General features: G+C 42.9%; 1 protein-coding gene across 1 annotated transcript; it reads right to left on the reverse strand.

The window, feature by feature from the left end:
- Window positions 1-1,991: 1,991 nt before the first annotated feature.
- LOC141327258 (E3 ubiquitin-protein ligase TRIM35-like) lies at window positions 1,992-11,178 on the reverse strand. The gene is made up of 6 exons (XM_073835332.1): window positions 10,557-11,178; window positions 10,182-10,277; window positions 9,782-10,012; window positions 9,682-9,704; window positions 9,482-9,600; window positions 1,992-3,044 (listed from the first exon to the last, which is right to left on the reverse strand). The coding sequence occupies exons 1-6, from the start codon at window positions 10,950-10,952 to the stop codon at window positions 2,560-2,562; spliced, it is 1,350 nt and encodes a 449-aa protein (XP_073691433.1). The 5' UTR covers window positions 10,953-11,178; the 3' UTR covers window positions 1,992-2,559.
- Between the last annotated feature and the right edge of the window lie 245 nt (window positions 11,179-11,423).

Raw genomic sequence — 11,423 nt, forward strand, 5'->3', positions numbered from 1 at the left:
TAACACGACAGACTGGAATATGTTTAAGCAGGCTGCCACTTACAACAACACCACTGATTTCCAGGAGTACACAGAGACTGTTACAGCCTACATTAACAAATGCACTGAGGACGTAACAGTCACCAAAACCGTCACTGTCCGTGCCAACCAAAAGCCATGGATGACAGGGGAGGTCTACAGGCTGCTGAAAGCTCGGAACGCTGCCTTCAGAGCTGGAGACGAGGCAAGCCTGAAGACAGCTAGGGCCAACCTTTCTCGTGGCATCAGAGAGGCTAAGAGACAGTACTCCAGAGGTATATCTCGTCACTTCAACGACAGCAGAGACACACGGAGCCTGTGGCGGGGCATACAGACCATCACAGATTACAAGCCCCCTCCACAGACCTGTGACAGCACCACCTCCTTGCTGAACGAGCTGAACACCTTCTTCGCTCGCTTTGAAGTGCAAAACAGCACCACTGCACAAAAGACCCCACCCCCTCCAGGTGACCTGGTGATGACTCTGTCCCCAGACAGTGTGAGGAGATCCCTCAGCAGGATCAACGCTCGCAAAGCTCCGGGCCCTGACAACATTCCTGGTCGTGTACTGAGAGACTGTGCAGTGGAACTCACACACACACACACACACACACACACACACACACACACACACACACACACACCTGAACTGCACCAGTCACTTTGTGCAGCATTGGTCTGCCAACTACCTCACCTACTCATAGACAGTTACAAGACTGCTCTGTCACTTTTACACAAGCTCTGTTGCACTATACTATATTGTTTACTTAGTTTGCACTCTCTACCATGTGCCCTTACTTGTATATTGTGTTTTTCATTTTATATATTATGTTTATTTGTATTTATTTATATTTTTTAAATTCTACCTTTGTATTTAATGTTACTGTTTGTATTTAATGTTACTGTTTGTATTTAATGTTACTTGTATGCACCATGGGTCTGAGAGTAACGCAATTTCAATTCTCTGTATGTCCTCTACATGTGGCAGAATTGACAATAAAGTTGACTTTGACTTTGACTTTGACTTTGAGAAGTAAAGAAAATCTGACTAAACTTGAACTGCAGCTGGACTCCTGGTGACTTTATGATTCTGGCAACAGTGTGTTTAATGCAAACATGTTCATTTATTGATATTATACAGTGCCTTGAAAAAGTATTCACACCCCTTTAATTGGTACGTTTGTAACAACTTTGCAACTTTATTAGAAATAAAAAACTGAAAAGATCAGTTGCGTAAGTATTCATACCCTTTTCTGGGACACTGGAAATGTATGTCAGGAGCATTCATATTGCTTCTAGATGTTCCTACACTGTATTTGATAGAAAGATGAATTAAACCTGTCGCTCATATCTGTTTAGTTGTTGGGCTTGTTATAACGTCGTTGGTCAAACTCACATTCATACTCTACGAGATTGAGCTCTGGAAAATATCCATTCAATTTAATTATTTCTCTGTTATTGCCACATCGCACCATGTTGAATTCAGTCCTTAAAAGCCTTTTTTTTTTTAATGTTTTGAAAAAAAAAAAAAAAATTAATAAAGCTTCATTCTTTATTTTACAAAAGTGTGCTGCTTCACTGTTATTGTGAAGATACACAAATAAAAATAGACTTTTCTGAATGATGCTCTTTCATTTGATTGCTCTTTGCTTCTAAATGTTGAATGTTTTCAACTCTTAATCATGTTCAAACATTTAAAGCAGTGTTAACTTCAAGTCATTATTTATATAGCGCTTATATTTGACAATGCAGATTGTGTCAAAGCAGCTCTACACTCCAGTATTAAACGCTGTTAGTGTCAGACTTTCAGAGTCCTTCATCACTTCAATTAAGATGATTATCATTTCATTTCAAAATCTGACTTTATCTGACTTTTTGCTTTGAGATCAATCTGAGGATAATTACAGGTTGAAAATCACAACAACAAATAACTGTGACAGGAAACACTGATAAAAAAATCATTTATTCATTTACATCAATTTGTATTATATGAAACTCTAAAGAAATGAATGTGGCTTAAATAATTTGTTGGAAGAACAACGAGAAAAAAATGACACTGTTAGTTTCTACAAGCGATTATTAATATTTGTTCTCATAGATTCATAGTCATCATTTGATCTGAGAATCAGATTCATAAACAGCTGAATCAGGTATTTCTAGACTAAATATTCATATTTGATTCAACATTGTGGATCAGCGAGAACCTTTTACATCCATTTACTTCAAGAAACAAATGATCATTAATCTCTAGAACTGAAATCAACAATTCTTCATTGACAACAAACACTGAGAATGTGTTGAATCAATAGTGGAATAACACTAGAGAAAATATGATCTGACTGTTTCTCATTGGTCAGATATGATGAAGATGATTTATTTGAGCCCTTCATCACGTCTTTGAATAATTGTTCATTTGTAAAGATGAATAAATGTAGTTGTTTTCTGGTCTGATGTTCAGATCAACAGTCTCTTACTGATGTGATCTGGATTAAATATTGAAACATGATGAAAGATGAAAGCAGGAAGATCCAGACCTACAGATTACTGACTATTGATCGATAAGATCCTCAGAGAATCATAACACCAGAAGAATGGTAAGAGTGTGTGAGTGAAGGAGGTTGTGAATGTGTGTAGATGTGTGTTAGTTACAGGATCAGAGAATGACACCGTTCCTCTGTCATAGTCCAGATTCACTCTCACACGATCAAGATGCTGTTTAACATGAAAACCAGAACCTAGAGACCCTCCATACCACACACACCAGACACCAGTCTTGAAGAAATCACGTCCCTTCCTCTGGTTTGATGCTGTAGTTACTCCAATAATCCAGCATTTACTGTGTTTAACCTCCACATCCCAGCAGTGTGTTCCTGAGTTAAAACCCTCTGAACCCAGAACACAGGAATAATGGTCAAATCTCTCAGGATTATCAGGAACAGGTTGATCTCCGCTGTATCTCACACTGGTCAGATCATCAGACAGAAGGAGAGATGAATGAGCCGTGTTTGGATCCAGAATGACAGGAGCTGATGAGACACAATCAACAGATGCTGCTGTTATTCTGATGTTCATATAATGATCAAGACTGAACCCAACACAGATGATTATGAATTATGACACTCGTCCTGTTGATCAAACACATCAGACATTTTCCTCTCATCACTGTCAGTCATTCTCTGTCTGATTTATCAATACTGAAAGTTCAATCACAAACACTGACAGACACAAACTCAAAACACTTTCATTTACTCTCATTTAGATTCAGTTATAGTCAGAAGATCATTTTAATAAACAGATCTTTACAGTGAGTTCATGTTTTCATGTAGAGATATGCAGTAAATAATGTTCATATCTTTATCGTTTTCCTCAGTGTTTCTCTTTTATGAATCACAAAGGTATTTACTGAATTCTGTCTAAAATAAATAAACAGTAGATATTATTCTACAATAATGCAATGAAATAATACTGTAATAATAATAATTATAATAGTAATAAGCTTGCTGATATTAACAAAAACTACAATTAAAAATATTTAGTTATTTATTTAATTATTCAGTAATTAAAATAAAGCTTACAATTAATTATAAATATTAGATGAAAATGTATTTAAATTTAAATGTTCAGAAATGTTGTTTTGGCAACTACCCTAATGTAATGGGTGGTTTGGGTTTTGTTTTGGGGTTTTGTTTCATGTTCATGTTTTCATGTCTTTTATTATGTAATCATTTCATGCTGTTGTGTCTTGCTTCCCTTGCCCTTGTGTATTCCTTATTGGTCCCTTAGTTCCATGTGTCTTGTTCTGATTGGTTGTCTTCGTTGCTATGGTCTTGTTCCTTGTTTCTCATTGGTTGTTTGTGTCATGTGACCTGTATTGTCTAGTATAAATAGCCCTTGTGTTTGAATGGTTCCCTGTCGCGTATTGAAGTTGTGAAGTAGTAATAATGTTGTAAACTGCTGTCCGGTGAGTGTTTGTTCAAGTTTTTGTCAAGTCTGTTTCATGCCAAGTCAAGTCAAGTCTGTTCAAGTCAAGTCTGTCAAGTTTATGTCAAGTCATTGTCTGGATTATGTTTCACGTTTGGATTGTTTGGATTTATGGATTATCGTCACTGTAAATAAACTGCACTTGGGTTCATCACACCTCGCCGTCTCAGTGGATTGATTCGTTACAGAATACGCGACCGCCAATCATGAACCCAGCAGTTTCGCGCCTCCTCTGCCTTCGTCAAGGTGACAGGGCGATCGAGGAGTACGTTCAGGACTTTTGTGGACTGTGCCATTTGGTGGCTTTTAATGACACTGCTTTAAAGGGTATTTTCCGAAATGGGCTTAAGGACTGTTTGAACTATGTAATGCCCAACAGCAATGGCCCTGCTACCCTAGAGCAGTATATTGACTATGCTTTGCTGCTAGCTGGTTCACCATTTACTGTGGGGATTGCTAATGAGGAACCCTGCTATCCCCCAGTATCTCCCAATTTTTCTGTCATGTCTGGAATTGTTCACGTCATGCCTGTTGCTTCAAAGCCTGCTACCGTCATTCCTGTTGCTTCAAACCCTGCTCAAGTCACGTCTGCCGAACCAAAGCCTGCTCACGTCATGCCTACTGTTTCAAAGCCTGCTCACATCCTGCCTGCTGCTTCAAAGCCTGCTCACGTCATGTCTAATGCTCCAGGGCCTGTTCACGTCATGTCTGCTGCTTCAGGGCCTGCTCACGTCATGTCTGCTGCTTCAGGGCCTGCTCACGTCATGTCTGCTGCTTCAGGGCCTGCTCACGTCATGTCTGCTGCTTCAGGGCCTGCTCACGTCATGTCTGCTGCTTCAGGGCCTGCTCACGTCATGTCTGCTGCTTCAGGGCCTGCTCACGTCATGTCTGCCGCTTCAGGGCCTGCTCACGTCATGTCTGCCGCTTCAGGGCCTGCTCACATTACACCTACCACACCACAGCCTCCTCACGTCATGACTGCTGCTTCAAGGACCACTCCAGGGCCTGCTCACGCCAAGCCTGCCATTCCAGGGCCTGCTCACGCCAAGCCTGCCGCTCCAGGGCCTGCTCACGCCAAGCCTGCCATTCCAGGGCCTACTCACGCCAAGCCTGCCATTCCAGGGCCTACTCACGCAAAGTCTGCACCCAAGATGGCTGCCATCCCAGAGCCTGTTCACAAGATGGCCGCCGCTCCAGAATATGCTCACAAGATGGCCGCCATTCCAAAGCCTGTTCACAAGATGGCTGCCGCTCCAGAGTCTACACCTGTCATGGCCGTCATCCCAGAGCCTGTTCACAAGATGGCTGCCGCTCCAGAGAATATTCACAAGATGGCTGTCCTTCCAGAGCCACTACACAAGATAGCTGCCATTCCAAAGCCTGTTCACAAGATGGCTGCCGCTCCAGAGTCCGCACCTGTCATGGCCGCCATTCCAGAGTCTGCTTACAAGATGGCCGCCATCCCAAAGCCTGTTCACAAGATGGCTGCTGCTCCAGAGTCTACACCTGTCATGACTGCCCTTCCAGAGCCTTCAACCATCATAGCTGCCATACCAGAGTCTGCACCCAAGATGGCTGCCATCCCTAAGCCTGTTGTCAAGATGGCCGCCACGCCAGAGTCCCTGGCCAAGATGGCCGCCACACCAGAGTCCCCGGCCAAGATGGCCGCCACGCCAGAGCCATGCCAAGCCTCAATTTATCCTTCAGAGCCTCATCAGGTCTTGATTGCCAGCATACTGAGCCCTCCTTTAGTGTCGGTACGGGCTGCAGGCATACCCGCGGAACCGACGCTTCCGAGCCACGCAGAGCCAACTCTCCCAAGCCACACACCCACTAGCCTGGTGGGCCCCCCTCTATCCACTGCGCTGCCTGTGATGGCCATCGCCATTTTAAGTGTGTGGGCTGCTCACTGCGTCCCAGAGGCCACGTCTGTCCACGAACCCGCTGCGCCCATGCCTCTTACCGAGGCGGCGTCCATAGCGGGATTTCCTGCTCTGCCGGCTCCGCCATGGCTTCCTGCTCTGCCTGCACCGCCAAGGCTTCCTGCTCTGCCTGCGCCGCCTAGTCTTCCTGCTCTGCCTGCACCGCCAAGGCCTCCTGCTCTGCCTGCACCGCCAAGGCTTCATGCTATGCCTGCTCCGCCAAGGCCTCCTGCTCTGCCTGCACCGCCAAGGCTTCACGCTCTGCCTGCACCGCCAAGGCTTCCTGCTCTGCCTGCTCCGCCAAGGCTTCCTGCTCTGCCTGCTCCGCCAAGGCCTCCTGCTCTGCCTGCTCCGCCAAGGCCTCCTGCTCTGCCTGCTCCGCCAAGGCCTCCTGCTCTGCCTGCTCCGCCAAGGCTTCCTGCTCTGCCTGCTCCGCCAAGGCTTCCTGCTCTGCCTGCTCCGCCAAGGCTTCCTGCTCTGCCTGCTCCGCCAAGGCCTCCTGCTCTGCCTGCTCCGCCAAGGCCTCCTGCTCTGCCTGCTCCGCCAAGGCCTCCTGCTCTGCCTGCTCCGCCAAGGCTGCCTGCTCCGCCAAGGCTTCCTGCTCTGCCTGCTCCGCCAAGGCTTCACGCTCTGCCTGCACCGCCAAGGCCTCCTGCTCTGCCGGCTCCGCCATGGCTTCCTGCTCTGCCTGCCCCGCCATGGCTTCCACTACTCCACAGTCTGCCACTGTTTCATGGCCCTGATCCTCCAGAGCTTCACTGTCTGCCATCACTCCACGGTCCAGGTCCACCATTGTTCCACTGTCTGCCATATCTCCATGGCCCACGTCCTCCAGAGCTTCTCTGTCTGTCATTGCTCCATGCCCCAGGCCCTCCAATGTTCCACAGTCTACCACTGCTTCATGGTCCAGGTCCTCCACTATGCCACAGTCTGCCTCTGCTTCACGGCCCAGGTCCTCCAGTGTTACACCATCTGCCATTGCTCCACGGCCCACGACCTCCATTGCTTCACTGCCTGCCTCTGTTCCACGGCCCAGGTCCTCCACTGCCTCACTGTCTGCTATTACCCCACGCCCCAGGACCTCCATTGCTCCACTGTCTGCCTCGGCTCCAAGGTCTAGGCCCCAACTCTGATCCTGTTCCCCTGCATGGACCCGGCCCACCGTCCCACCCCCACAAACTGTCTTTGCTCCACCACCCTCCTGGACACTTTTGGGTTTTGTTTTGGGTGGTGTTTTAGGGCGTCTGGAGCCGCCCTTAGAGGGGGGGAAATGTAATGGGTGGTTTGGGTTTTGTTTTGGGGTTTTGTTTCATGTTCATGTTTTCATGTCTTTTATTATGTAATCATTTCATGCTGTTGTGTCTTGCTTCCCTTGCCCTTGTGTATTCCTTATTGGTCCCTTAGTTCCATGTGTCTTGTTCTGATTGGTTGTCTTCATTGCTATGGTCTTGTTCCTTGTTTCTCATTGGTTGTTTGTGTCATGTGACCTGTATTGTCTAGTATAAATAGCCCTTGTGTTTGAATGGTTCCCTGTCGCGTATTGAAGTTGTGAAGTTGTAATAATGTTGTAAACTGCTGTCCGGTGAGTGTTTGTTCAAGTTTTTGTCAAGTCTGTCTCATGCCATGTCAAGTCTGTTCAAGTCAAGTCTGTCAAGTTTATGTCAAGTCATTGTCTGGATTATGTTTCACGTTTGGATTGTTTGGATTTATGGATTATCGTCACTGTAAATAAACTGCACTTGGGTTCATCACACCTCGCCGTCTCAGTGGATTGATTCGTTACACCTAAAACTGAAATAAAATGATTTATAATTTAAAAAATGAAGCTAAATAGATTATTATTATTATTATTATTATTATTATTATTATTATTTCAAATGACAAAAACACTTACAAAATTAAATAAATAAAAATATATACAAATAAAACCTAATTAAAGTAGCATATAAATAGCAATAATCAAATGGGAAATAATGTTTTTGTGACTTTAGACTACATATGAGAGTGAATCAGACTGAATTGTGGGATTGATTATTTGTAAAAGTGAGCTGCTGATTTTGGTGCAGTAGATGATCTGGTTCATAATGCTGAAATCTGTCAATATTGCCTCATCATCATCATCATCATCATCATGATTTCCAGTGTGTGTGTATAAGAGCTCAGGGGCCATATTCACAAAACATCTTAGAGCTAAAAGGGTCGTGTCAGTGCTAAATTTATATAGGACTCCTATGTTTTTGCTCTAAGAGTATTTCACAAAGCATTTAAGCTCCTAAATCTGTGAAACATCAGTAGTGAAGAGGACTCCTAAATCACTGAGACCAAATCCCAAACTATCCTAAATTGGCTATTGCCGATAATCTGCCTCAGAATGTAAAAGTTTTATAAACACACTGCATTTATTTGCACACATAGGCATGCATATTTTTATATTCTTTTGGGAGTTATCTACAAATTTGTCCTTTTGAAAGGTCATTGTCCCATTTTTTTTTTTCGGGTAAAACAACAAATACTACCTCACGTTTCACGTCAATCACGTTTACATACTGCCTCCAGGACGTCATAAAAACAATCGGATCGGGTTCGATTTTCTGCATTTTTTGCATCCATAGCAAGCATTCTGAGAGGTGTTTGGACAGTTTAGAGCCATCATGTAACGGTCCTTGTACACTTGAGTTCACAGAAACTAGTGGTCTTCTTTATAATCTGTGGCTCCAGTAATTCTGGCAAAGCATCAAAGTTTACTGACATTCTTAAAACTTTAAATTGCTGGGATAATCTCAGAGATCCTTTGAGGAGGTGCACACAAAAACTACTCTCTCCTTCCTCTCCTTATATTATAACTGGATGGACCCATTATTTCCTTTCTTTTTTCTCTTTTTAAGAAGAAAATCATCCTCACTGCTTGAAGATTACATTTTGTATTGTTTTGCGCTACATTTTTATTTGGCTTTTTATTGATATTTTTTTCTTTCTTTTTGTAACGGAAGTGTGCAACTAGTGTGCAATAATTTGATGCGTGACAAATTTTTCGAATGATGAATACAAAAAAATGCCTACAAAAAAAAAATTCTGACTCAGTGTGCAAGGGTCCTTGTATAAAGTTTGGTTGTCTTTTATGTTTGCATGCATTCAGAAATGATCATTCTACTATTAGATTACTATTAGATTATATTACTATTACTATTCTACAAATTGTTTACGAGAAGCACACGTTTAAGAGGCTGACAATTAGCTGAACATTTAGTTGTTTAATTAGTGACACGTAGCTTTATTTTTAAACACACATTTTTATTGTAAAACCTTTATTTGAATTTGGCTAAATAGTATCATACTCTACAATATTTATATGAATAAATCTCTGACAGAGAAATCCCTATCAGCAAATCACAGAGTGCATAGTTAATGAGCATGCTGACATCATCCATATTAATGAGCTCAACCCCGCCCCTTACTCTCAACTTAAGACTTCTCTCTATTCCTGAGTAAAAGTTTGTCTCAGCAGCTTTGGGAATAGGTTTTAAGAGAAAACTCTTTTTAGGAGAACTCTTCAGACTCACTGTTCTGGACGATGTCCTGCATCTTCTTCCAGACTCTGAACGGCAGGTTGCCCAAGTAACGTGGCACATCAATCAAAGCTCCAGAAGGCGTCTGTGGATCCGGCTGTGAGATCTGGACTCTGGAAGAACATTCAGGAGTCAGAACTGCAGTGGCTTTGGATCAGAAGCAGAGAGACCAGAGACACCAGCAGATCACTCACCTTTCCATTGAGACTGGAAACTCCTGCAGAACAAACACACCATTGATCATCAACAACTCAATCAATCATCAATCAATCAATCAATCATCTGAAATCAGACCTTTAGAAAGCAGACATCACTGGCTTTCATCATCTCCTCCATGTCTTTGATTGTGTGTGAAAGAGCTGAGATGTGTCTGTTCATCTCCTCCAGCTTCTCCTTCATCATCTGCTTCTTCTGCTCCTCTTCCTCCCTCAGTGCAGTGATTGTAGCTTCTTCTTCATCTCTGAGAAACTGATGAAGCTTCTCAAACTGCTGTTTAATCTGACGCTCTGTGTGCTCAGTTTGAGACTGAAATCAAACCACATTCACTTCAATCGTCTCCATCGACACACATCGACACGATCACATCATTCACATCTGAGATCAACTAATCCATTATATTAAATATATCAGATCACAACTGTATATAGTGATCCTACAGCTGGAATCCAAATCACTCTTCATTCTGTTTCCTCACCTTCATGTGTTCAGCTGTTTTCTCAAACTCTCCTTTCATGTTTTTATTGTGTTTCAGTTTCTTCTGTAATGATTTCAGTGCTGTATTGAGCTCCTCCTAGAATTAAACAAAATACATAAAACACCAGATTACCTCATACTAAATTAATTCAGAAATTAAAACCTGCCATAAAACGAAGACAATCTGAATGAAATAGTTATCCAATATCAACTGGGTCTGGGTGTAAATCTATTTGTCCTGTAGTTATTAATTCCCCAAATCTATGAAACTTTATTGATAATGGAGTTCAGCTGAACTAAACACAACCTGCTCTGATCAATCAAATCAACACTTAAACAGGACTTTAAAACAACATGAAAAACTAATTTCTCTTACCTTATATGACGTAACCACTTCACTGATGGGTCTGAATTTATGATTGTCGTGTTTCTGTGAATTAATACACACTACACACAGCGGCTGTTTGTCCTCCAGACAGAAGAGTTTGAGTTTCTCACTGTGTAAACTGCAGATCTCCTCAGATCCTGATGAACGCCTCTCATTTCTCTCCTTCAGGAACGACTCACACAAGTTTGTTAACACAAGATTAGTTGGAGGCTCTTCTCTTGAGGATCTTCTCCTGCAGACGGGACACTCCTGAGTTTTCTTGGTTCTCCAGAACTGTTGAAGACACTCTTTACAGACACTGTGACTACATGATAAAACAACAGGATTCTTGAAGATTTCCTGACATACAGGACAAGAAAAATCATCTTCAGATAGTGAAGCCATTTTGACTCTTTGAGCTCCAGCGATCTAAACTTTACTGTCACTTTCTCAACGACAGTTTGAGATATAAATCTCCATGAGAATCACAGAGATCTACCATCTATTCAGAAACAAACTGAACAAAAATCCTTCTGTAAAGTGTTTCTCCTGGTTCTTCACTGATGGCTGGTTGTTTATTGGGGTTTTTTTTTCAGTAGAGAAGAGAGTCAGTGTAACAGAAGAAAGGAGAAAGAACATGTCAGTCTCTTCCTGGTAAGAGCTGTAAGAGGGAGGAGTTTATGATCCTTCATATTACTCACAGATCATAAACCTTTACTCCCTTTGATAAACCAGAAAAACGTCTTGGGTTACGTAACCCTGGTTCCCTGAGGGAACGAGACGCTGCGTCATCAACGCTATAGGGAACGCCATTGGCGAGCCTCTCTCTGAACGTAGTCTACCAACCAGTGTTGTTTTCGTCAACGATGACGATGA

Source organism: Garra rufa, chromosome 1 (assembly GCF_049309525.1).
Source record: "Garra rufa chromosome 1, GarRuf1.0, whole genome shotgun sequence".
Taxonomy (NCBI): Eukaryota; Metazoa; Chordata; class Actinopteri; order Cypriniformes; family Cyprinidae; genus Garra; species Garra rufa.

Bases quoted from the DNA above. Each gene is read 5' to 3' on its own strand.
- LOC141327258 (XM_073835332.1), bottom strand. From the start codon at position 10,952: ATGGCTTCACTATCTGAAGATGATTTTTCTTGTCCTGTATGTCAGGAA. The intron at 9,601-9,681 runs GTGAGTGATCTG...ATGTTCTTCCAG, and splicing joins TTTCCAGTCTCAATGGAAAG to AGTCCAGATCTCACAGCCGG. The intron at 3,045-9,481 runs GTGAGTCTGAAG...GTGTCTCATCAG, and splicing joins GCAGGACATCGTCCAGAACA to CTCCTGTCATTCTGGATCCA.